This window comes from Hyla sarda, chromosome 3, assembly GCF_029499605.1.
Source record: "Hyla sarda isolate aHylSar1 chromosome 3, aHylSar1.hap1, whole genome shotgun sequence".
Lineage (NCBI taxonomy): Eukaryota > Metazoa > Chordata > Amphibia > Anura > Hylidae > Hyla > Hyla sarda.
This window is the reverse complement of record NC_079191.1, coordinates 81,087,693-81,114,752: the sequence shown is the minus strand read 5'-3', so window position 1 is coordinate 81,114,752 and position 27,060 is coordinate 81,087,693. Positions and strand designations below refer to the sequence as shown.

Sequence of the window (27,060 nt, the reverse complement as noted above, 5' to 3'; positions counted from 1 at the left end):
GATTCCGGCACCCCGCTACTAGTGCGAGGTGTCTGATGGAGTGACCTGTTGTGTACTATGGACCCATACCAGAAAGCCAGACAGTGGTCTGCGGGGTTCCTCCGCCGCCTGTCATTCATCACGCGGCTGAGGCATCTGCGACTGGAGTTCCGTTTCCTCTGCTGTGCGAGGGGTCCGATGAAGTGTTCATATGTGTCCTATGGACCCTATACAGGGTGACGGGGATACAATCCATGGCTATTCTGCCTCCCCCGATCTCCCAGAGTGGCGGGGATGCTATCAATGGCTCTTAGGCCTCCCCTCCCTCCCACATGCGACAGGGGGGTACAGTGTTTGCATATCTGGCTGTCGTCCCCTTTTCGCCAGCGCCTTGAGGTGTACTGGTTTAGCAGACCGTTGTCTGCACGGTTTCTGCCGCCGTTGGTCTGCTGGGTCTCCTACACCACCAGGTTGCCCGCTCAATCATTTCACTACAGTACCCCACTTCTTGTGGGAAGGTTTGATAGAGGGATCCTGTACATTCAGGAATCTTTTACCAGTCAGCCAGACGGTTATCTGTATGGTTTATTGATACGTTGAGTCATCCACCATGCACTTCACACCATGGACGGAAGTTGAGGTTACCCACTGCCAGGGTGTAGTTCCGAGTGAATCACCCCATGTTGCTCTGTGTGCCATATACAAAGCTCCACATACTAGTTTGCAGGGTTCCCTACTTTACCAGGTCTCTCTCTACATGCCTGCCGCTCTCACGGCTGAAGACTAATAACCCACTTTGTGTGTGGTTCTGCATGCGGCACCCGGTGTGGCCATGCTCCCTACGCCAGATAGCCAGCTTTCCATGTGAAGTTCCACAAAGTGTGTCTCTGTGGGTTCCTTTGACCTTTTATACCGGTACATCAGCCTGTGTCTGCATGTTTCCTGCCCCACATGCATCCTTCATCTCTGCATCTGCGACAGCAGTCCTGGTGTTTTACACCATTAGGAGATGGGGTGTAGGCATTTCCTGCAGGTTCCATGGCTTTTCACAGCAACTGCAGCACTCTCTGTTCCCCCTTCCAAGTGTGCCACGTTGGTTTGCTAGGGGCATGGTTGTGACACACGTTGGGTGCTGAGCCTGCCTCCCATACTACCAGATATTTGGATGTCTGCAATTTCTTTTGTGTCTGCAGTCTTAGTACCCCTCTAATGTTGTGAGCTAACCATGTCGGTGTCACTACATACAGTCATGGCCGTAAATGTTGGCACCCCTGAAATATTTCAAGAATAGGAAGTATTTCTCACAGAAAAGGATTGCAGTAACACGTGTTTTGCTCTACACCCCTTTATTCCCTTTGTGTGTATTGAAACTAAACCAAAAAAGGGAGGAAAAAAAGCTAATTGGACATAATGTCACATCAAACTCCAAAAATGGGCTGGACAAAATTATTGGTACTCTTTCAAAATTGTGGATAAATAAGATTGTTTCAAGCATATGATGCTTCATTAAACTCACCTGGGGCAAGTAACAGGTGTGGGCAATATAAAAATCACACCTGAAAGCAGATAAAAAGGAGAGAAGTTCACTTTGCGTGTCTGTGTGTGTCACACTAAGCATGGACAAGTCCATCTCCAGAGATCTAGATTTGCCTTTGTCCACAGTGCGCAACATTATCAAGAAGTTTGCAACTCATGGTACTGTAGCTACGTGGACAGAAGAGAAAAATGATGATGAAAGGTGTCAACGCAGGATAGTCCGGATGGTGAATAAGCAGCCCCAAACAAGTTCCAAAGATATTCAAGCTGTCCTGCAGGCTCAGGGAGCATCAGTGTCAGAGAGAACTATCCGTCGACATTTAAATGAAATGAAATACTATAGCAGGAGACCCAGGAGGACCCCACTGCTGACACAGAGACATAAAAAAAGCAAGACTACATTTTGCCAAAATGAACTTGAGTAAGCCAAAATCCTTCTGGGAAAACGTCTTGTGGACAGATGAGACCAAGATAGAGCTTTTTGGTAAAGCACATCATTCCACAGTTTACCAAAAACATATGTGGTATCGCTGCGTGCGTAAATGTCTGAATTATAAAAATATATATTTAATTAAACCGCACAGTCAATGGCGTAAGCGCAAAAAATCAATCAATAAGTCCTATCAATACAAAAATGGTACTGCTAAAATCTTCAGATCACGGCGCAAAAAATTATCCCTCATACCACGCCATAAGCAGAAAAATATCAAAGTTATGGGGGTCAGAAGATGACAATTTTAAACGTATAAATTTTCCTGCATATAGTTATGATTTTTTCCAGAAGTGCAACAAAATCAAACCTATAAAAGTAGGGTATCATTTTAATCGTATGGACCTACAGAATAAAGAGAAGGTGTCATTTTTACCGAAAAATGTACCGGGTAGAAATGGAAGCCCCCAAAATTACGAATGTCTCACAATGATTTTTTCCGTTTCGCCCTAAATTTTTGGGTAAAATGAAATTACAAAGTAGAATTGGTGGCGCAAAAAATAAGCCTTCAGATGGATTTTTTGGTGCAAAATTGAAAGAGTTATGATTTGTTAAAGGTTAGGAGGAAAAAAACGAAAATGCAAAAACGGAAAAATCCCGGGTCCTTAAGGGGTTAAATGTATCGCTTGACATACTGCTATAGCATAGATGTGAATCATCTAAAAAAAAATGTCCAAAAAATAAGGTGAACCTACACTTTTAAAACGCAACTGTCATGAGGGTTTAGGCATATAACCTAACCACAGTGTGTGTATGGTGTGTAAAATATCTCCAGTCGTACAGAAGTTATGTGGGAACATACATTTCCCATAGATTTTCATGGGACTTTAAACAAAAACCCCAACCCTCACAAATGGGGGTAGTTAAGGGTTAAATTAACTATCCTATATTTTAAGTGGACATATAAGTAACATGTGACCAAGTATTATCGAAATATCTCCAGCCGTTTGGAAGTTATGCAGTAACATATATTTCCCATAGACTTGTATGGGACTTTAAAGGGTACCTTTCATCAAAAAAACTTTTGATATATTATAGATTAATGTATGCAGAATAACTTTACAATTGCATGTAATTAAAAAATATGCTTCTTTCTATTTAATTTTCCACTTTGAAGAAATGGCCACTAGGGGTCTCCCTACCAGTCCTGGCAGCAAGCATTTCAGACTCGTGCTGGAGTCCTAAACACCACAAGCTGCCAGTCTGCTTTGTTCACAAAGGTGAACACTCAGAGCTGCCAGCCTGCTTTGTTCACAGCCTGTTTGGCAGTGAACAAAGCAGGCTGGCAGCTCTGAGTGTTTAGGACTCCAACATGAGTCAGAAATGCTTGCTGACAGGACTGATCGGGAAAAATACAATAGAAAGAAGCATATTTTTCATTAACATGCTATTGGAAAGTTATTCAACATTCATTAATCTAAAATATATCAAAAGTTTATTTGATGAGAGGTACCCTTTAAACATAAATCCCGACCCTGGAAAATGGGGATGAGTAAGGGTTAAATTACCTATCCTATGTTTGTTGTTGAAATATTAGTAACATGTGTGCCAAGTTTCATGTTAATATCTTTAGTCATTTGGACGTGATGCTGGAACATACATACATACATACACACACACACACATTGAGTTTTATATATATATATATATATATATATATATATATATATATATATATATATATATATATATATATAGATATCCCACCATGCATCTTTTAGTTAGGGCTAGTTAGGTATGCCCAGTTATCCATATAGCTGATGACATGTTACCCATATTGCTGATTTCTATACCCTACTCATATCATTTTAGTTATTGCAGGTTTCCAGTGCACGGGATGGAGGCTTTGTTACAAGGCATGCAAAAGAAGAAGATGGGGTGAGTATAACACACTGTGGTCTGTATTTACAATCTAAGGGCACCCTATATATATGCACACGTCTATAAGGCCTCGTTCACACGGCAGAAAATTAGCAGAATGTCCTCCAATAGCACAGGAAGCCATACCATATATTACATAAACTGCAAAACATTTCTGAGCAGATTCCGCTGACAGAATGAACATGTTCATTCTTTCGACGAAGGGCTTATCAGAATTTCTGCCTGCATTATGCAGCAGAATCCTATTGAAAACAATGGCACTCTGCTGCAATGGAATTTCCTGCAGATTGCTGACAGACAATTTCTGTAAATGCACTTCTCTAATATAGAAGCATAAGTGGTATGTATGGATCTATATTGTTTACCCCCGCATTTCCTTTTTAATTTCCTTTACATGGATTTGGGTTTTTCAGAACTCTATTTGGTTCCTGTGAAGCTGAGTTGAAAGAGCTCATGAGGCAGATTGATATAATGTTGGAGCACAAGAAGTCTGAGTGGGAAGCCCATACAGAGACCCTCAACACTCTGCTGCAGCTTCGAGATCAGGAGCTCAGCTCTGCCAGAGTACAAGAAGATCGACTGAGTCAAGAGGTAGGCTCTCATATTGCCTACAGAAAATGCTTTGGTCTGTACGCCAACACTAGACATTGGTGAGAAACTGCAATAAATATATTAAAATGACAGAGAGCGCTGAATGGGACTTATGGTATCATTTAGTGAGAATAGTGCTTACCTGTGGATGATAAATAGGATTGGCAAACGATGACAAAGTGCATGCGTGGCTGGATTATTCATTGGCTGAACGAATATAAATATATCAATATGCTAAAAAGTGGTATAAGATTATAAGATGATAAAATATTCTGTTCAGGGGAGGTGCATACCTGATACATAAGGTGTATGGTGAAGTGAAAGACAGCAATAAGGTGCATAAGAGAATGTATTATATCGAAGGATCTAAGATGAGAAAAACAAGTAAATCAATAAAAAAAAAAAACTTGGTAAAGTCAGTTAAATATGCAAGTGGTATACGTACTGTGCTTGATATATACTTGCATGCATGTATACTGCACAAAAATTATTCCTTTATCCTATTCACCTTTATACAGTTTGTTAAAAATACTAAAAAACAGAGGAGCGGTCTAAAATTCAGATTAGTGACAGTCAATATCTTCAGGTAAACAGCGGTATGATTTCAGAATATACAGGCGCGATTCGCAAAATAGTCCAGTGTGTGCGCGGTACCTGTAGTCCAAAGCAATTTGTCCGTTTATGGATTGTATGGTTCCTCCAGTTGCCTGGTGGTTCTGGCAGTTGGTGATGTCACTACAGGGTTTAATGAGGACCAAAAAGCACTCCAACGCGTTTCGGAGACAATAAAACGGTCTCCTTCGTCAGGGATCGGCGACGCAGGAGACCGTTGTATTGTCTCCGAAACGCGTTGGAGTGCTTTTTGGTCCTCATTGAACCCTGTAGTGACATCACTGCAACTACTATAGCTAGAGATACTACAGTCGAGACGCCACCAGCCGGGGTGCACTCCCGTGACTCTGCAATCTCCGCTCCCTTACAGATTGCCTTAAAGCACTTAGAAGACATCCTGATCGCAGGGACCATGCAGTACATACACGGACAAATTGCTTTGGACTACAGGTACCGCGCACACACTGAATTCTGTTTAACTGCAGGTATTGACTGTCACTAATCTGAATTTTAGTCCGCTTCTCCTTTTTTTTTAGTATTTTTAATAAACTGTATAAAGGTGAATAGACTGCACACCTTGAAGCTAGATATTCTTTGCTACTGATTTGAAAACATAAATACGCTATAGGAATAATTTTTCTGCGCCATGCATGCATGTATATATTAAGCACAGTACATATGCCACTTGCATAACTGACTTCTCAACTTCGATATAATACATTCTCTTATGCACCTTATTGCTGTCTTGCGCTTCACCGTGCACCTTATGTATCAGGTATGCACCTCCCCTTAGTAGAATATTTTATCATCTTGTAACACTTTTTGGCATATTGATATATTTATATTCTTTCAGCCTCTGAATAATCCAGCCACGCATGCACTTTGTCATCGTTTGACAATCCTATTTATCATGCACAGGTACGCACTATTCTCACTAAATGATACCAAAAGTCCCATTCAGCGCTCTCTGTCATTTTAATATATTTATTGCATACTTTTTATGTATGAGATACAGGGACTCATACGTACAGTATAGCAGCAGTTTGGGCTTACCAATTAACCACTCGTCCACTCACCACCCGTGCTAGTGTTATATACACCTTATTGGTGAGAAACTGCACTGTATTGCTAGATTAAAGATGGCTGCTTTTAAGTACTACTTGAGTAAGTCTAGCATGCCAAGATAAGTAGTCACTTACCTTAAAGGGAATCTGTCAGCAGCATCACCTGCGTTAACCTGTTTAAACAGGTAATAGCGTGGATGATGTTACGTTTTTTTTATTCTGTTGTGCCTTCCTGAGAAAAATGTATGAAATATAGTGCACAATTTTGATCAGTCAGGTTTGGATGTTCAGACCCCCATTGATCCTTAGAATGAGCTGGAAGAAGTGTATGACTGAGCGTTTCTCTCTCCCAATTACTGCTGACTTATTATAGAAACCATCTCCCGCAGTAAGCCGGTGAGTGAAGCTCTCAGCTGTGCTCTTCTCCTGGCTATTTCTAAGGGTATGTTCACACAATGAAATTTCCATGATGAATTCTGCATTCGACTTCCGCACTGAGACTTCCGCACTGATGGATTCTGCTGCGCTGTGCACATGATGGAATTTCCGCAGCAGCAGAAATCTCCATTCAGTAGTCCACAGAAAGAATAGACATGTCTATTCATTTTGCAGAGTCCACACGGAAATGCATTGGCGTCTATGAGAGTCGCAATTCCGAGCAGTCCTAGGCCGGCATGTTCTGCTGGCGCTAAGCTGTTGGCACAGCAAAAATTTATGTGCGGACATTGCCCATGTGAACATATAGCCTAACAATCGGTGGTGGTATGAACACCCAGACCCCAACTGATCATAACATTTGACATGTCTGTGTTTTGTAAATTTGTAGTAATGCTTTAAAAGTAATTTTTTAATGAAATAGTCAAAATGTAAAATGTTACATCAGTGGTTTTAACTGTGCACAGCATCCTCAGCTGCATAGAATTTCCAATTCTTTAGTGAACTAGAAGCACAGTGCACTTTTATCAGATCACCCTGAATAGCTCAGTGCTTTGCAGGACTTTGGCTAGCTACATAATAAGTGCTAATGCTTTGTTTGGCCAGGGCCTTTTTGAAGAGATTTGGCCTTGGTCTTTTCTTTCTTTGAAATTACACAGTATACGGAGGACTGCATTCTGAAACTCCATAATCTTAGTACAAGTCTGGTTGGCCTGTTTGTCTGACTGAGAACTAGGTGCGTGTTTAATTCCCATTTCTCGGTCGGCTTCATTGGGGGACACAGAGACTGCAGTTATCTCTTGCTGACACTAGGCATACAAAAAGAAGTCGACCCCTCCTGACAGGATATACCCCGCCTAATGACTCTGAGCTAATCAGTTTTAGCTTAGTGTCAGTATGAGGCAGACCCAGGTCTGGAGTTCTCCAGACCTTGTCTTCTTTTTTATTTTCTAGCTAGAGCCTGTATTTAGGTTCTTTCTCCTTTTTCTTTTCTGTTTTTTTTGGGGTTCAGGAGCATGGTGCTACCTGTTCCCTCATATGTGGCTAAGGGGCATAGGGCATAGAGTATGCACAGTTAACCCCTTCCCGCCAACGCCTGGGGTTGCACCTTGGGTCAGAGTCCCCCTATCTCCCCTGCTTGTCCCGCTGTCTCAGCCTGACATGACGCAGGTGACCATAGCTGGCAGAAGACATCTTGGGTGAATATGTGCAGGGCACAGTGTGAGTATTGTTCCCCCTTTCTCCCCCCTCTCCCTTTACATTCTCATGTTTCTCTGCCTTTTGGGTGCCCTCCTTATAACTGGGAACTCGGGGAGATTTTTCCCTCATCTTCATTCAGGGGAATCAGAGGGATTTCTTTATTATTATAGGTGGCTGGGATGGGGACTCAGGTTTTTATTGCAGCATTGTTGGGGCTCTGGGGATCGCAGGGCAGCTCCTTCTCCCTCCCCAACATTACTTACTTCTGGACAGCAGCCTGTCTGTTCTCCGGTGCGCTGCGCCTGTCAGCTGGGCTGATGTTGTGCGGCCGGCTCTTCAGTTTTACTTTCGCTTTCGCCCTATTCTTGGGCGGACTGTGCGTCAGGCAGGCAAATTTAAGGTTGCGGCCTAGTCCGGTACTTAGCTCTGCCCCTCCCCATATTCGGGCGCGTGGCGGGGCTCCCGTCCTCCTCCTCCTCCTCCTGCTGCCGGCCAATAGTTTTCCTGCACGCACACCAGGGTCACTGATTCTCCTATCAGCTCAATGCGCGCTCTTTGGGAGTTATTTTCTGTATTCTTCCTCTAGTGGGGTCCATACTGGTGGCCACTCCCTCTAGTCAGTGCAGCTTCCTCCCATATCGCTTCAGCTGCTGCACGCTTCATCATCTCCGGTCACAGGACAGCTTCAGCCTGCTTCTCAGCTCCAGCTGCGGGAGTCAGGACCTGGGTGAGACCTTGTTCCATTTTATTGCTGACTACTTTCTTACTAGCATCGATGTCCGACCCCAGACCTGAACCTCCCCCCAGACAGGTGGCCGCAGCCTTAGTCACCTACTACTCTTGCGTGGGCTGCAAGACCAAAATGCCAGGTAGTTCCACTGAATCCACCTGTTCCACCATCCCTCCTGTGCATGCTTCTCAGGATGTCCCCTTGGAACACGTGGTGTCCGCCTCTCCCCCATTGTGGGTCTCTTCCCTTTCCCAGTTGATCTCCGACTTGGCTAGGGTTTCCAGATGAGTGGTTTCTCAGCCAAGTCCAGTAACCGAAAGCCTCCCTCTTCCTGAAGGGACATCCCCACCTGTATCCTCTTCTCGGGTGGGAGGACGTCCTATCTCTTTTCCGGGACATTTGGCTAGCGCAGGTTCGGGACATCATATCTGATGGTTACCGGATAGTTTGCTTCTTTTCCCTGGCACCGGTTCTTCCGATCCCTTCCTCCTTGTTCCCTTTCTTTGGCGGCTGTCTTTCAGAGCGCTTTGAGTACCCTCCTTGCTCAGGGGGTGATTGTTCTAGTTCCTCCAGGGGAGCGTTTTTTCGGGGTTCTACTCAAATCTGTTTTTAGTCCCCAAAAAAGGGGGTCTCTGCTCGCCCCATTTTGGACCTCAAGTTGCTCAACCGCCGCTTGGTGGTAGCGTCCATGGATCAAGGGGAGTTTCTTTCCTCAGTAGATATCCGGGACTTCTATCTGCACATCCCCATTTTTCCCCCCCCATCAGCGATTCTTCTGCTTTGCTTTTCCAGCGGGTCACTTCCAGTTCGTGGCTCTTCCCTTTGGCCTGGCAACGGCTCTCAGGGTTTTCACCAAATCATGGTGGTGGTGATTGCCATTCTTCGGGCTCGAGGGATCTTGATTCTCCCTTACCTGGATGATCTTTTGATCAAAGCTCCGTCCCGGTCCCAAAACTTGGAGGGCATTCATTTCACTGTGCAGACTCTGTCCACCTTTGGTTGGGTGATCAAGCGGCACTCCCTGTCGGAGGGTGTCCGTCAACTACGGCGCCCCTCTCCTGTTCTGATTAGTTTCTGCATGGAGGAGCTGGGCCGGATGGTGGCGGTTCCTTTCGCCCAGTTCCGCTGTAGCCCTCTCCAGCTGACATCTTGGCCCGGTGGGACAAGTTGCCATCCACTCTGGATCGCCAGATTCTTCTGCCCCCCTCTGTTCGTCGGTCTCTTCTGTGGTGGCTCTACTCTCCACTGCTCCTCCAGGAGTGGTCGTTTCTTCTCCTCCACTGGCAGGTTATGACGACGATGCGAGTCTCCTGTGTTGGGGAGGTGTGTTTCTGGACCTGACCGTCCAGGGTCGCTGATCCTTTCAAGAGGCTCGCCTCCCCATCAATCTTCTGGAGATCCGTGCCATTTTTCTTCGTCTCTTCCATTGAGAGGTCCTCCTTCAGGGTCTTCCAGTTCGAGTCCAATTGGACAACGCCATGGTGGTGGCTTACATCAACTGCCAGGGTGGCAAGTGCAGCCGCTCAGCGATGGGGAGGTCTCCAAGATTCTGCTCTGGGCCGAGACTCTAGTGCCTGCTCTCTCCGCGATTCACATTCCGGGCGTGGAGAATTAGGAAGCAGACTTTCTCAGCCGCTCCTCCGCGGATCTGGGGGAGTGGTCTCTCCATCTAGAAGCGTTCGTGCAGATCTATGCTCTTTGCGGACCCTGGACGTGGATCTCCTTGCGTCTCGCCACAACAGACAGGTTCCCTGCTTTGTAGCAAAGTCACTCTGGTGGTGGACACGCTCGTAATTCCATGGTCGTCCTTCAGTCTTCCCTACCTCTTTCCCTCTCTGCCTCTCCTGCTCAGGGTTCTGAGGAAACTCAAGGCGGAGGGCGTTCCCGCCATTCTGGTGGCCCCAGACTGGCCCAGACACACGTGGTACGTCAACGTACTTCGGCTGGTCGCGGACGTACTTCTGCGTCTTCTGGTTCGCCCTGATCTGCTCTCCCAGGGTCCTCTTTGCCACCCCAATTTACTGTCACTGAATTTGACTGCATGGTGGTTGAAACCGCGGTTCTTTGGGCTCGGGGGTTTTCTTCCGGGGTGATCCTCACCATGCTAGGGGCTCGCAAGCCTTCCTCCGCTAGGATTTGCCACTGCACTTAGCTGGCCTATTTCAGATGGTGTGAAGCTCAATCTGTCTGTCCAGTTATCTTTTCCTTTCCGCCTCATTGCCTTCTTGCAATTCGGTCTGGATCAGCTTTTGACGCTCAGCTCCCTTAAAGGTCAAGTTTCGGCTCTTTCTATTCTCTTTCAACGGCCGTTTGCTTCCAACCCTTCCTGCGGCTCCGCCATACTGGTCTCCCACCCCTCCTTGTGATCTCAGTCTGGTGCTCGGTGCTTTGAGGGAAGCTCCGTTTGAACCTCTTCGGGATGCTTCCCTTCGTGTTCGGGTTTCTGAGCTGGCGGCTCTCTTGTCGCTCTCCCTTCTTGGTCCTTCTCCAGGACAAGGTTGTTTTTCTGCTGCCTCAATCCTTTTGCCCAAGGTGGTCTCCTCCTTTCACGTTAACAAGGAGATCGTTCTTCCTTCCTTCTGTCCGGCTCCATCCAACGCCAAGGAGCGTTCCCTCCATTGTCTGGATGAATATTGATCCATTTTGCGCTGGATCCATTCCGCCATCTCGGAATCTTACCGTCATAAGGGGAAGGTCCCACCCTTTCAGGTGACTGCGCATTCCACGCGTTCTCTTGGGGCTTCTTGGGCGCTACGCAATAGGGCTTCGGCTAGTCGTCTTTGCACACCTTCTCCAGATTCTACCAGGTGCACACTTTTGCATCCGCTGATGCCGTTTTGGATCGCAAGGTGTTGCAGGCGGCACTGGCTCAGTCCTCTGCCTTATTCTGTTTTGGGTACTTTTACCACCCTGGGGACTTCTCTGGTACATCCCCACAGTCTCTGTGTCCCCCAATGGAGCCAACTGAGAAAAGTAGATTGTTTAAGCTTACCGTAAAATCTCTTTCTTGGAGGAGCCATTGGGGGACACAGCACCCACCTCTTTGTTTTGGTTTCTATGGTTCGATGTTTCTGTCCGAGGGGTTGTGTTCGGTTCTTTTTTTGTCTAGTTCCCTCGGACACCTGCTGGGTTCTTTTTCTGTCGGTCTCTCCTACTGCTTTGGGACTAAACTGATTAGCTCAGAGTCAGTAGGCGGGGTATATCCTGCCAGGAGGGGCAGACTTCTTTTTGTATACCTAGTGCTGTCCTAGTGGCAGCAAGATATACCCACGGTCTCTATGTCCCCCAATGGATCTTCCGAGAGAGATTTTACGATAAGCATAAAAAAATCTACTTTTCTGTTTAACATGTTTGCAGATTAGGTCTCTGAGAAAGCAGTTGACAGAGCAAGAAGAAAATAATCTCATTAAGACGACGGAGTATGAGTCCCAGCTGGCACGCTTTCAGGAGGAGGTATGTATAATTTTATTATTCCTATGATACCAATCCACACTAAATCACTGTGTCAGCTCTCTTGGGTTACAGATCCAAATCCTGTAACTCCCTACCAAAACATGTCTGGTTTATAAGAGCTTCCTCATTTCTCAGAATATAGGCCAGGGGGATATAAAAAGTGAGTCCAGCATAAGAATAGAGCTGGGTGCAATACCATTCATAGTAAGGTCAGTCCTTATGGTCCCATCCCAACACCCCACATCTGAGCTAAAAAATACATGGCATGTCAGCTTTTGTCACTTACTTTAAAGGGGTATTCCGGCCAAAGACATCTTATCCTTTGGATAGGGGATAAGATGTCTGATCGCGGGGGTCCGCAGCTGGGACCCCCCACGATCTCTGTGCAGCACCTGCATTCTATGCCGGGCTGCTTCTTCAGTCTTGGAAACCTCTGTGTTTCCAGGACTGGAAACGTGATGTCACCGACGCCCCCTCATGACGTCACACAACTCCCTCTCCATGTGGACATTTTATCCCCTATTATTTGGGTAGGGGATAAGATGTCTTTGGCCGGAATACCCCTTTAAGTATTTGTGCAGGTATATTCTCCAATCTGAAATCAGGCGTGGACACTGGGCATTATATTAGTGTTGTTGATGCATATTGGTAAAGTGGGAACTTTTGATCCCAAGATCTGTAACACATTTAAGCTCATTTACTTTGAAAACAAAAATGTTTATATGTCATTTTTAACAGTTAAACAGATTAAAAAAGACATATGAAAAAGTACAGAGAAGACACCAGAGGATGGAGCTAAAAAGCAGTGGTGAAGGAGACAGGTCCGAAGTCAGTCGGCTGGCGCGCAGACTGGAGGTAAATATTAAACTATATGGTATTTTTTGGTATCATTCAGATCTTTCTGGAGTACATAGGATAGAATGTATTTGGATATGTTTATTAATTGTGGCCATTAAAAGCACATCAGAAATAATGGTGATTGAATGCCATATTGGTTGGTTTGGGATGCGTTATTTTCTTTCACATAATTGCTACTAATACAACACTATATTTTTTTCATTACTGTTCACTATACTGTATATTATTCTGTATATAATAAAGTTATAAAATGTTCCACTTTACTTTCAGTACCAAGACCTAGTTTTTAAGATGTCTGCTTGAAATAATTAAACCCTTCCCAACTTTTGACTTACATTGACATGAGGCTTACACTCACCCATGCCAGCTATTTACCTTACTAGAAGATTCCATGGTTCAAATTGTTATATGCAGTAAGATAAGAAATCAGAATTTTTTTTTCTCTTTTTTTTTTACAAAAATATTATTCATTTAAATTTTGGACTTTTTATATATGTTATGTAGGAATTTCGCCAAAGGTCCCTAGATTGGGAGAAGCAGCGTCTTCTGTATCAGCAGCAGGTAGCTGCATTGGAGGCTCAGCGTAGGACCTTGGCTGAGCAAACAGAAAAATATCAGGTACATGGAATTGATGTGAAGTTATTGGGGGAGATTTATCAAAACCAGTTCAATCTGATTGTTGCTATGGGCAACTTTTCCTCTGGACAGGTTTTGATAAATCTCCCCCATTGTTATTATCAGGTCTGAACACAGTTTAAGACATGGTTACCATAGTAGTTAAAAATGGTACTTGGTCCATTTATTGACTGTGATTTGTTGCAGAAATTTCTGCTTTCGAAAATGTGTTTTTAAGATTTCTGCAAACATGATTCAAATCAGTGGGACACTGACAGATCTTTACAACAAATTTTCCATTTGTACATATGACCCTGAAAAATCTAGACATCAAGCAAGCAGACACCAAAAGCCCATCCAGATCGACATTGACAGCTGTTAACTGTACCTTAACAGAGTGTTGTGCTTAAGACCCTTTTTGTAAACGCTGGAGTAGAGAGGCTACCTTATTAATGGATTTTCTGTTAGGGGAACACAAGAAAGAAACAAGAAGGGAAACTTTCCAGACTACTTTCCAGAGTACTGTTTTACTAGGTGTTCTGGAGGTGAGAAGAGTATGTACAAGTTCTTTAGACAGGCCTGTCACCAAAATACACTTTTAGGGGAGTACAGGTTATGATAAATCCCTCCCCCCCCCTTAATGTATTGTTCCTTATGTAATTGTAGGACACTTTGCTATTTACTTGCTGTTAAAATTCTCAACCTTTGTTTTTAATGTGATTAAAAAAACAGCCACTAGGTGGCTCTGTTCTGTTCCCTGCCGCAAGTCAAACAGTTTGGTCTCCTCCAGACTCGGCAGGAGACCAAACTGAGGAAGTGCGTGCGGGGCATGGTGAGGCACAGCTCTCGCAGGCTTCAGTGACGTCGTGCCTGCTGGGGAATGCCCACTTTCTCCTGCCGGGAGCTCACACAATTTGAGCTAGGGGAAAGGGATGATACAGAGATTTTTAAAGCTTGGAAACGTTTTTTAAGGGCAGGAGGGGTGTTAGGAGTAGTTAAAAGGGTACTCCCACCCTTCCTCATTAAGCAGCCCCCACCAGACATGGGAGGGTGGTGGGGGCTGCTTAATGAGGAAGCTGAACTGGCGAAAAAGGTGATTGTGGCCACTTGATGTCCAAAAGAGGCTTCTGGTAGCGACACAATGGGGCAAAACAGGTAATTAAAGCATGTTATATTTATTTAGAACTTTAAAACTGGGATTGATTTAACAATAATAGGATTGAAAAGGCCAGTTCTGGGGGGGGGGGGGGGGGGGGGGTTCCCATCAAAAGAGAGTCCACTTTGAGTGTCTACAATTTTATAAACACAATCTGCAATATCAATGAGCAAATTTACAATAACTAAAATGAATAGTAAGACCAAGAAGAAAAAAGGAAAAATAAACAAAACAAGAAACTGAAACTCCCCACCTGCCTAACTATCAACTATTCACCCATAATTACCATGTGTTCACCTATCTCTTGGAACTTCTGTCAGTGTTGTCCATTGTGGTAATTTGTTATTTTCATGCAGTTATGCTTCAAAAACAAACCCTGTTATACATCTGGTGATATCTTACATGGCAATCCCAAGCATTGTCTCGTCTCTAACCACTTTTCTCTGAATCTTATTTATGTATAGAACTCATAAATGTCTTTCTTCTGTGTGACAACTCAGGAAGAGTCTCAGAGCCGGAAACATATGTTAGAACAAACTAGTTTGGCTGGCCGTTCAGAGCTCCAGCACCTCGGTGGTCAGCTGCTACGTGCTAATGACAGTCTGTGCGCCAAAGAAGAAAAGCTCGAAAGTCTGAAGTTACAGCTGGAGTCTTCTACATCCAGGCGAGAGAGAGCAGAGCGTGAACTTGAGCAAGCTCAGCAGACAATAAAGGTGAGACTAGTGTGCTCTAATATCTTCACTGCTTCTCCTTTACATGTGTCATAAACTGGTGATAGGGTGTTAGTGCACTGCACTGTCTCTGCAGGGTGCAAGGTAAAAGTCATGGTGAACCATCAGTATTCTTTCTTTGATTTGTATATACTTTACCACACATGTTGGTCGGTTGCAGTATGAATAACTGAAAGATGTTTTCTGTCACCAGACATGCATAGCATCTCCACAGGGTACATGCTTCCACCTCTAAGACCCCACCTATCAGAACAGGAACACTTGTTTTCATAACTCTGGAACACATGTATTTCTGCAAGTTGCTCTGGCTTGCAGAGGTAGAAACCAACCTTTTTAACTTTTATAGCATATCTGTTATGTCATAGATGTCTGAAATAGGAATACATCTTTAATGTGAAGATTTGACATCCATTTTTAAATTGTGTTGCCCCAGAAGCCAAGTTTTGACCCAAGCTGCAAACTGCACACCCAAGAACTACATATGGCTCCTACTGTAATAATACCTAGTTATGCTACAGTTGCATAATCTTTCAGAACTTGAACCTTCATACATGAACCATTAAATAGACACTGTCATTAAAACTAATTTTTGCTTATGCACTCCTTGTGGTAAATAAAAAATCTTTCTAATGTACTTTGTTTAAAAAAGTGAAGTTTTCTTTGTGTTTAAAAAAGCTGCCACTAGGTGTCTCCCTACTTGTCCAGAGCACATTTCCCCCCCATCTTTTGCACAGACTTTGGACTCCTGCTGGCCTGGCAGAAGACCAAAATCAGGAAATGCTGAGGGTTGTGTGTGCAGCCTTATCCAATCAGAGCTCATCTCACACTGAACTTCTCTGGACTGTGTGCAGCAGAGTTAGGGAGGAAGTTCTCCCCTGTATGGCTTCAGATGATGTCACACCTGCTGGGGAACACCCCTTCCCAGTCTTTGAATCTGACTGATACTGAGCAAAAAATACAGAGCAATATCTTTATATACTTTTTATACTCCTTCTCATCTGCCTTCTTTGATTTGTCAAGCTTCTGGCAAACAACTGTTTAGCTGAAAATTTTCAGCCCCGATTCTCCCTTTAGAACATATCATTTGCGCTGATTGTAAAAAATGACTTCAATGTATGACGGGGAGATAAGTAGTTTCCAGGCAGTGATCAGTTTGGGAAAAGTCCAAAATGTTGGATCATTGTTCTGTTGCCTTTAGCTTATGGTTTTCCAAGTTCTATAGACTTATGACTGCTGTCAGATCGCACTGAAAGCACATGCTTATGATCAGCTAAATATGATTTTTTTTTTACTTTTTAGGTTCTCCAGGAAGAAAAGGCAGAGCTGAGGGCGACCATACTATCTCACTCACACTTTCTGGAAGGATCGAAAGCTCAGAAAGAGGAGCTTCACAGAGAGGTGCAGAGAGTGAGTGATACGCTAAGGGACAAAGAGAACATCATCAGGTGATTGTTATTTAACAAAACAAATGCGATTGTGTTGTTGCCATGTCCAGAGCACACAGTCTAGTATAAGCACTGCTCCCAGTCTGTCCAGAGGTTAGCCTGAACGCTACCCCCGGCCAGTCTATAGTCTAGTGCAGTGTTTCCCAACAAGTGTGCCTTCAGCTGTTGCAAAACTGCAACTCCCAGCATGCCTGGACAGCCTTTGGCTGTCCAGGCATGTTGGGAGTTGTAGTTTTGCAAAAGCTTCAGGTACACTGGTTGGAAAACGCTGGTCTAGCAAAAACTCTTCCCCTAATCAATCCAGTGTACATGCTTCCTTTGCCAGTCCACATTCTAGTGCGACTCTGCCTCTTGGTCATTCCTCAGCACATGCTGCCTCCGTGAAAGGGTTACTCCGCTCCCCAGCCTCCGGAACATTGAGTTCCGAATGCCGGGTGTGGGCTTCCGTGTTCACGCCCGCCCCCTCGTGTCGTCACTCCCCTCCCCGCTCCCTCAATGAAAGTCTATGGGAAAGGGGGCGCGACGGCAGTCACACCCCCTCCCATAGGCTTGCATTGAGGGGCCGTGACGTCACGGGGCAGGACGTCTCGAGAGGGGATGCGTGAACATGGAAGCCCGCACATAGCGTTCGGAACTCAATGTTCCGGACGCTGGGGAACGGAGTAACCCTTTAATCCACATTCTAGTGTAAATTTGCCTCATTTCACAGTATAGTGTAAATGCTGTGCTCTGACTAGTGCACATTTAGGAATATTGCATTGATAGAGGGAAAATTACAAGGTCAACTCTAATTGTGAGACAAAAAGTATATAAAAAAAAAACATTTAAAATAAAAATAAATGTTGGACACCTGATAACATATATTGTCGCAAGACTCGTCTAACAAAAAGATTGTCCACTTTAAACTTCTAGTGTGTTCTTCCTTTTTTCCCCCATAATAAATTGTAGATCACTAGAAGAAAGACTTAAACAGACCAGACTGTCAGGTGGGCACAGTGAGATGGAGGTGCTGCGCTCTCAGCTGTCCATCAGCCGCTTGAATGAACAGAGGCTGCAAGAAGAAGTGACCTGTTGGGAGGACCAGGTCAGGTCCGTGACCCAACAGAGTCAGCAAATCGCCCAAGAAATAAAGGTCATGGCTGAGTCACGGCTCCTGTTAGAAGAGGAGAACAAGAAAAACTGGACTGAGATTAAAAAAGTCAGTGATCTTTTTATTTATTACAAGTTAAGTGAATGGGCATTTAGCTAGTATATTATGATGCCTTTCCATATTATGCTGAGGTTGTTCAAAGCGATTACTCTACAGCAGCAGTTTATTATAACATCTCTTCTGCCATGCAAAAAATAACTTATAGGAAATATATTTATAAGGCTACTTTCACACTGCCGCTTTCACATAGGGCTCCTTCATAAAACGGCTATTTAGGCTCTTTTTTTATTTTAAATTTTTTTTATTCTTTAACGGCCGTTAGTGTGACGGAGGTCAATGGGAGGCATAATGGGCACAGAGGATCCCTATGGGGACTATTAAAGTGTAAAAATAAAAGTAAAAATAGAAAGTAAAAAAAATTTGAAAAACACCCTCCCCCAATAACAACGTAAATTGTCCCATTTTCCCTATTTCACTCCCAAAAAGTGTTAAAAAAATATTTTATATACATATTTGGGATCGCCGCGTGTGTAAATATTTGAATTATTAAAATAAAATGTTAATGATACCGTACGGTGAATGGCATGAACGTAAAAATAAAAAAAGTCCAAAATAGATGCTTTTCTCTAACATTTTATTCCCCCAAAAATTTATAAAAATGGATTAAAAGTTCTATATACCGTATATACTCGAGTATAAGCCGAGTTTTTCAGCACGATTTTTCGTGCTGAAAACACCCCCCTCGGCTTATACTCGAGTGAACTCCCCCACCCGCAGTGGTCTTCAACCTGCGGACTTCCAGAGGTTTCAAAACTACAACTCCCAGCAAGCCAGGGCAGCCATCGGCTGTCCGGGCTTGCTGGGAGTTGTAGTTTTGAAACCTCCGGAGGTCCGCAGGTTGAAGACCACTGCGGCCTTCAACATCATCCAGCCCCCTCTCACCCCCTTTAGTTCTGAGTACTCACCTCCGCTCGGCGCTGGTCCGGTCCTGCAGGGCTGTCCGGTAAGGAGGTGGTCCGGTGAGGAGGTGGTCCGGGCTGCTATCTTCACCGGGGGCGCCTCTTCTCCGCGCTTCCGGCCCGGAATAGAGCCGTTGCCTTGACAACGACGCATCTGCGTGGTTGTCAAGGCAACGTGACTATTCTGAGGCCGGGCCCGAAGCGCTTAGAAGAGGCCTCCCCGGTGAAGATAGCAGCCCGGACCACCTCCTCACCGGACCACCTCCTTACCGGACAGCCCTGCAGGACCGGACCAGCGCCGAGCGGAGGTGAGTACTCAGAACTAAAGGGGGTGAGAGGGGGCTGGATGATGTTGAAGGCCGCAGTGGTCTTCAACCTGCGGACCTCCGGAGGTTTCAAAACTACAACTCCCAGCAAGCCCGGACAGCCGATGGCTGCCCGGGCTTGCTGGGAGTTGTAGTTTTGAAACCTCTGGAGGTCCGCAGGTTGAAGACCACTGAGGGCGAATGATGAGAAGAGGATGATGAAGGGGGGGGGGGGGGTGTGGGGATGATGAAGGGGGGTGGGGATGATGAAGGGGGGGGGTGTGGGATGATTACAAGGGGATGATGAAGGGGGGATGTGTGGGATGATAAGGGGATGTGTGGGATGATGACAAGGGGATGATAAGGGGATGTGTGGGATGATGACAAGGGGATGATGAAGGGGGGATGTGTGGGATGATGACAAGGGGATGATGAAGGGGGGATGTGTGGGATAAGGGGATGTGTGGGATGATGACAAGGGGATGATGAAGGGGGGATGTGTGGGATAAGGGGATGTGTGGGATGATGACAAGGGGATGATGAAGGGGGGATGTGTGGGATAAGGGGATGTGTGGGATGATGACAAGGGGATGATGAAGGGGGGATGTGTGGGATAAGGGGATGTGTGGGATGATGACAAGGGGATGATGAAGGGGGGATGTGTGGGATGATGACAAGGGGATGATGAAGGGGGGATGTGTGGGATGATAAGGGGATGTGTGGGATGATGACAAGGGGATGATGAAGGGGGGATGTGTGGGATGATGACAAGGGGATGATGAGGATGTTAATGACGGGTCTGGATGATGACAGGGGGGGATGAGGTATTTCCCACCCTAGGCTTATACTCGAGTCAATAACTTTTCCTGGGATTTTGGGTTGAAATTAGGGGTCTCGGCTTATACTCGGGTCGGCTTATACTCGAGTATATACGGTAAGCAAATATGGTATCAATAAAAAGTACAGATCACGGCGCAAAAAATTAGCCCTCATACCACCGCTTATACGGAAAAGTGAAAAAGTTATAGGTCTTCAAAATAGGGGGATTTTAAACATACTAATTTGGTTAAAAAGTTAAAAAGTTTTGGTTGAAATTTTTTTTTTAAGCGCAAAAGTAATAGAAAAGTATGTCATCATGGGTATCATTTTAATCGTATTGACCCAAAGAATAAAGAACATGTCATTTTTACCGTAAATTGTACGGCGTGAAAACGAAACCTTCCAAAATTAGCAAAATTGCGGTTTTCTTTTTAATTTCACCACACAAATAGTATTTTTTTGGTTGCGCCATATATTTAATGGAAAAGTGAGTGATGGCATTACAACGGACAACTGGTCGCGCAAAAAACAAGCCCTCATACTAGTCTGTGGATGAAAATATAAAAGAGTTATGATTTTTTGAAGGCGAGGAGGAAAAAACTAAAACGTAAAAATTAAATTGTCTGCGTCCTTAAGGCCCAAATGGGCTGCATCCTTAAGGGGTTAATGACATTTGGCTGCAGGTTAGGACTATTTTGAACTAACATTGAATCAGAATGTACTATTTAAATCATGTGCAATAGGCTGTTAATGTACCATGAATGTAATAGTACATCCTAGTATTTTTGAGTGCACAGATGTTTTGCCCACACCATTACCTAGTGGGTGGCAGCTGTAACTAACAGCCCATATTTCACTGTAATGGCCAGGAGATAACTTTCCTTCTAGCCATTTAAACCCTTAGTTTGTAGTATTTTAAACATACTTTTTGCCAAAAGCACGATTGGAGCCTACAGAGAAACAATAATGGAAAGATTTGCACCCTGCTCTGTACTGATGAGGGACAACACCCAAAACAGCTGTCTCCAGATGGGTTATCTTCCCTTCTGGGGAGAATTCTAGCTTGGCATAAATCCCAATCAGTTTCTCAGACTCCGTAGCTGGAGCTAAAGCTGATGTTTAGGGAATGCTACCTGTGAAGTTAGTGTAATTGAGCTGATTTGCACATATATTTAGTTTTGAAAGCCAAAGATACCCAAGGGTTATTTTTTTAGCTAATGGTGGATCCTGTGTTGAGAGGTGATCTCTAGAAAATGGGCAGTGTGTGTCTATTGGGAAGCATAGTGACCACAGTGAAAATTACAAGTTTAAAAAAAACACAACCATAAAAATGTTTAGTGTAATAAATTAAAGCAATAAGTAGTTTCTCTATCGGCTCCATTGGGGGACACAGACCGTGGGTGTATCTTGCTGTCTCCAGGAGGTGTGACACTATGGTAATAAAAAAGTCAGCTCCTCCCAGCAGGATATACCCGCCATCAGGCTCTGAGCTAGTCAGTTTAAGCTTAGTGTCTGAAGGAGGTGGACATGGGCTGGATTCTCCAGTCCAGGTCTTCTGTTTTTTATCTTCCTAGTATAGGGACGTGTTAGTTTTTTATTCCCTTTCTTTTCCGTTTTCAGGTGGGAACTCAGGAACTGCGGGTCACTGTTTCCCCATTGCGAATAAGGGGGCACAGGCATTGCGTATATGCGCTGTTAACCCCCTCTCGCCAACGGTCAGCGTCTGGGTGGTACCTCATGGGTCCGGGTCCCCCTTTTTTCTCTGCTCGCCTCGCTCGCACATAGCAGCCAGGCGTGATGCAGGGACAACAAAGCTGACTGAAGACTTCACTGAAGACTCCATTAGGTAAGTTCTTCTGACTGAGGTAAGTACTTTCCCCCCTTTTTCCCATAGGTATGGACTCGCAACCTCTGGAGACCCCCTGTTTTGGCCCACCTTCAGTGTATGGGACTTGATTTTACAGGGGCTGCACTAATGCTGGGGGAGCAGCGACATGAGGGGGCATATTTTTATAAGGCACCTAACTTTTGGGGGGCATGTGATATGGAACACTTTATTTTGTGTGTGTGTGTTGGTGCAACTTCTCAGTGCCTTATGTGCGGCTGTCAGCCGCGGCACTGCTCGGGTCGGGCGCTTTCAGCGCCGACTTCCTTCTTATGCTTGCGCCTTATTCGCGGCTGCGGCGCTGTTCTGAGTGGGGCGCTTCTGCGCCGGCTCACGTTCACTTTTGCCGGCAGCCGCTGCCGGCGTTCTGGCCGCCCACTCTGTTCCCCCGAGCTCATATACAGCTAGGCAGGTGCGCTCGGGACAAGGAGCGGGCGCCATGACAGTTCTTCTTCGGCCGTCTGGGGCTTCGCCCACTGGGCTGGGAGCTCTCAGAGGCGCGAAGCAGCGCCCTATCAGCGATGTGGGCGCGATTTTCTTGGCTATGAGTTGGTTACTGTGTGCCTTGTTCCAGGCACGCCCCTCCCTCCCTATTGGCTGGCTTGTTAGGTCTCTCTGGCTGCACGGAGCTAGTTCTCCTCACTGCAGCTGCCAGGGGACACAGATCTGGGTGAGAGAGTGCCTGTCTTCTTTTTTACCCCATTATGTCCTTACCCAGGGCTGTTCCTCCCTCTAATCAGAAACCTGGGAGTTCAGTGACTTACTATACCTGTAAGCACTGTCATACCAAGATGCCTGGCTCCGCTGAGCCCGCTTGCTCTGCCTTCTTTGCTGCTCCCCCAAACCCCTCTGGTGCCCCCTGATGCCTCTTCGGTCCCGGTGAGTTCAGCCGCCCCTCCGGCTTGGATTTCTTCCCTGACCCAGTATATGGCTGACTTGACCCAAGTCTCCCGTTCGGTGGCTGAGGCCTCCCGGGAAATGGTGTCCGCCTTGAAGGGGTCTTCCCAGCGCAGGACCTCTGAGAGGGCCCGCTCTTCATCTCCTTGTACTTCATGCTCTCACAAGCGTGCTAGGGGTACCTCGTCGGACTCTTCCATTGAGTCTTCGGATAGACGCGAGCGTTCCCCTCGCGGGTCCCGCCCCCCCCCTATCATCTGGGCACAAACGTCGCTCTTCCAGAGGACGTACTCGGAGTCGCCGCTCTGCCACGCCAGAGCCGCGTACCCGGTATGGATCGCCCCCCTCCAGGACTGCCTCTACTCACTCACATTCCCCTGGTGGACGAGGCTTCTGAACCGGCATCTGACCCAGAGGACCGCTCGGACTCAATTGCTACGGTGAACTCATTTGTGACAGCCATAAGAGACACCTTTCACTTGGAGGACCCAGGATCTTTGGATGTTAATCCAGGAGTATCCTTTCATCGTACTAAGCCAGCACATCGTACTAAGCCAGCACCTTTGATGACATTCTAGAATCCGCATGGAAACCTCCAGACAAGAGATTCCCGGGAGTCAAGACAATTCAAGAGCGTTATCCATTTGACAAGGACTTTGTCGCTAAGGTGGCTTCCCCTCCCTCAGTGGATCCACCAATCTCCCGGATCTCTAAGGCGACTACACTGCCTCTGGCAGATGCCGCTGCCTTCAAGGATCCCGCGGACAAGAAGGTGGAATCTTTAGCGAAGTTCGTTCTGAAGCAGCTGGCTCTTCTCTTCTTCCCATCTTCGCCTCGACATGGGTCTCCAAGGCCCTGTCGGAGTGGTGCCAACAGCTCCATCAGGATATCTTAGCGGGATCCTCCCCTGAGGACCTATCTGCTTTGGCTCTCCGATGCGCCAAGGCTGGGGACTTTCTATGCACAGCTTCCATGCAGTCAGCCCGTTGTTCTGCCTTTGCTGTGGGTTACCTAGCAGCCGTCTGCCGCTCTATGTGGCTTAAAGCTTGGAATGCAGATGCCGCTTCCAAAAGGTCTCTAACTGAGCTTCCCTTTACGGGCGGCCGCATTTTGGCAAACGCCTTGATGAGATTATCTCTGAGGCAACGGGAGATAAGAGTTCCTTGTTACCTCAAAATAAGGCTTGTCCTTCTTCCCAAAGGAAGTCCTTTTCCTTTCGGTCCTTTCGGACCTCTGGCCCCACTAGGGGGTCTTGACAGGCGCCCTCGCGGGACAAGAAGGCTCCCTCGTTCCGGGCACGCCCGTCTTGGAAATCGGACTCCAACCGCTCTGGCTGTTTTGCGCTCAAATCAGGCAACCGCAAACCCACTTCTTCATGAAGTGAGGCCTCCACCTTCGGTTTCTTTGCGGGTGGGAGGTCGTCTCTTGTTTTTCCGAGACGTCTGGACCTCACACATTCAGGACTCTTGGGTCAGGGACGTGGTGTCCAACGGTTACCGAATCGAATTCGCTTCCCTTCCGAGGGATCGCTTTTTTTCGATCCTGGGCCCCCCGATCTCCTCCCCTGGCGAAGCAATTCCGTGCGGCTCTCCAGTCTCTGCTTCTCCAGGGGGTGATCGTTCCCGTCCCTCCAGGGGAACGTTTTCGGGGTTTCTATTCAAATCTCTTTGTGGTCCCCAAGAAGGACAGTTCTGTGTGACCAATCCTAGACCTCAAGCGTCTCAACCGTCATCTTCTCATCCGCCACTTCGGAATGGAATCTCTCCGCTCGGTGGTGGCGTCCCTGGAACAGGGGGAGTTCCTTTCATCGGTGGACATCAAAGATGCCTACCTCCATGTGCCAATATTTCATCATCGGTACCTCCGTTTTGCTGTTCCGAAGGGGCACTTTCAATTTGTTCCCCTCCCCTTCGGTCTAGCCACGGCTCCTCGGGTCTTTACAAAGATCCTTGCGCCAGTGATTGGCCTGTTACGGTCGAAGGGGATCTCGGTGATACCCTATCTGGACGACCTTCTCATCAAGGCTCCTACCAGAGACCAGACTCTGAAGAATCTGGACGTCACTCTCCACACTCTGACTTGCTTCGGGTGGCTGGTCAACCGGGGCAAGTCAGTCCTTTGGCCTACCCAGTCTCTAACCTTTCTGGGGCTTCGATTCGATACGGCCTCGGCCCGAATTTGTCTTCCGCCGGACAAACGTCTGGCGCTCCGGGAGGGGGCCCGCTCCCTGCGGACTCAGGTATCAGTCTCCATCCGCGCTTGTATGGTTGTATGTAAGTCCTGGGTCGGATGGTGGCAACTATGGAGGCCGTACCCTTTTTCATTACCGCCCCCTCCATCTCTCGATGGAACAGATCTCCTCTGTCCCTCGATCGCCAGATTGTTCTCCCTCTCAGGGTCCGTCATTCCCTGCTCTGGTGGCTCAGCTCCCCCCTTCTTCTCCAAGGGCGGTCGTTTCTTCCCCTTCATTGGCAGGTTGTTACGACGGATGCCAGCCTGTCGGACTGGGGCGGCGTGTTCAGGGATTGGACGGTTCAGGGACTCTGGTCTCCCCAGGAGACCCTTCTTCCGATAAACATATTGGAATTACGGGCGGTTCTTCTTTGTCTTCTTCATTGGGAGCCCCGTCTTCAGTCCCGTCCTGTCCGCGTTCAGTCGGGCAACGCCACGGCCGTGGCGTACATAAATCGACAGGGCGGCGGAGGTAACCAAAATTCTGTCCTGGGCGGAGAGCAAGGTTCCGGCCATTTTGGCGATCCACATTCCGGGAGTGCTCAACTGGGAAGCGGACTTCCTCAGTCGGTCCTCCCCCGACCTCGGCGAGTGGTCCCTTCATCCGGAGGTCTCCACGCAGCTCTGCGACCTCTGGGGTGTTCCAGACGTGGACCTCTTCGCGTCCCGGCACAATCGGAAAATCCTACTGTTTGTGTCCAAGTCCCGGGACCCTCAGGCTTTGGCCGTGGACGCTCTAGTGATTCCTTTGGCGGGGTTCGCCCTACCTTATCTGTTTCCTCCTCTTCCACTCCTTCCCAGGGTGCTGAGGAAGCTCAAGGCAGAGGATGTCCCCGCCATTCTGGTAGCTCTAGATTGGCCCCGAAGGTCGTGGTATGCCGACGTAGTCAGGCTCCTGGACGACGCTCCTCTGCGCCTTCCGCTCCGCCCGGATCTTCTCTCTCAGGGTCCTCTTTGCCACCCCAATTTACAGTCGCTGCATTTGACGGCATGGCGGTTGAGACCACGATTTTGAGAGCCTGCGGGTTCTCTTCCCAAGTCATTCACACCATGCTCAAGGCTCGTAAGCCCTCCTCCGCAAGAATTTACCACCGTACTTGGCGGTCTTATTTTCGTTGGTGTGAAGCTCAGGACTTCTCCCCGGTGACCTTCTCTGTTCCCCGTCTTCTCTCCTTTTTGCAGTCGTGGTTGGAGCTGTGGTTGTCTCTCAGTTCCCTTAAAGGTCAGGTTTCGGCCCTTACTGTTCTTTTCCAGCGGCCCCTGGCTTCTAATCCCCATGTCCAGACCTTCGTGCAATGAGTGGCGCATGCTGTTCCTCCTTATTGGTCACCCTCTCCTCCTTGGGACTTGAATTTGGTTCTGAGTGCCCTCCAGGGTGCACCCTTTGAGCCCCTTAGAGAGGTGTCTCTCCGCCTCCTTTCTTGGTTAGTGGCGTTTCTTGTTGCTATCCCCTCCATCCGGAGGGTGTCTGAATTGGCAGCTCTTTCTTGCCGTTCTCCGTTTCTGGTGATCCACCAGGACAGGGTCGTTTTCCGGCCAGACCCTTCCTTTTTACCTAAGGTGGTCTCGGCCTTTCATCTCAATGAGGACATTGTCCTCCCATCCTTTTGCCTGGCTCCTTCTCCTCCTAGGGAGCGCTTACTACACAAGCTGGACATAGTTCAGGCTGTTCGGTCTTATCTCTCCATCACTTCATCGTTTCGTCAGTGTGATTCCTTTTTCGTCCTTACGGAAGGACGTCACAAGGGACAACCTGCTTCCAAGGCCACCATTTCTAGGTGGATTCGGTCCGCCATTTCGGAAGCCTATCGCTGTAAGGGAAAGATTCCTCCTTTCAGGGTTGTGGCTCATTCCACACGTTCTGTTGGGGCATCCTGGGCTCTCCAGAATAGAGCCTCGGCCTCGCAGATTTGCAAGGCGGCTACCTGGTCGTCTTTGCACACTTTCTCAAGGCTTTACCGGGTTCATACTTTCGCATAGGCTGATGCTAGTCTGGGGCGTAAAATGTTGCAGGCGGCAGTGGATCGGCCGTCTGCC

General features: G+C 46.9%; 1 protein-coding gene across 8 annotated transcripts in view; it reads left to right on the top strand.

Moving 5' to 3' along the window:
- CEP63 (centrosomal protein 63) overlaps nucleotides 1–27,060 on the top strand; it is a 180,874-nt gene that overhangs the window by 72,650 nt on the left and 81,164 nt on the right. For 4 of the 8 annotated variants that reach the window (XR_008891004.1, XM_056564393.1, XM_056564392.1 and 1 more), the window contains exons 2-9: nucleotides 3,818–3,883; nucleotides 4,300–4,477; nucleotides 11,876–11,971; nucleotides 12,710–12,826; nucleotides 13,334–13,447; nucleotides 15,101–15,313; nucleotides 16,631–16,776; nucleotides 17,725–17,974. Coding sequence is in view for 7 of the 8 variants with exons in the window: in XM_056564393.1 (XP_056420368.1) it covers nucleotides 3,843–3,883; nucleotides 4,300–4,477; nucleotides 11,876–11,971; nucleotides 12,710–12,826; nucleotides 13,334–13,447; nucleotides 15,101–15,313; nucleotides 16,631–16,776; nucleotides 17,725–17,974 (1,155 nt within the window). In the remaining variant the exon portion in view is untranslated. The remainder of the gene's footprint in view (nucleotides 1–3,817; nucleotides 3,884–4,299; nucleotides 4,478–11,875; nucleotides 11,972–12,709; nucleotides 12,827–13,333; nucleotides 13,448–15,100; nucleotides 15,314–16,630; nucleotides 16,777–17,724; nucleotides 17,975–27,060) is intronic. The other 4 variants (XM_056564396.1, XM_056564395.1, XM_056564398.1 and 1 more) reach the window with 3 other exon arrangements.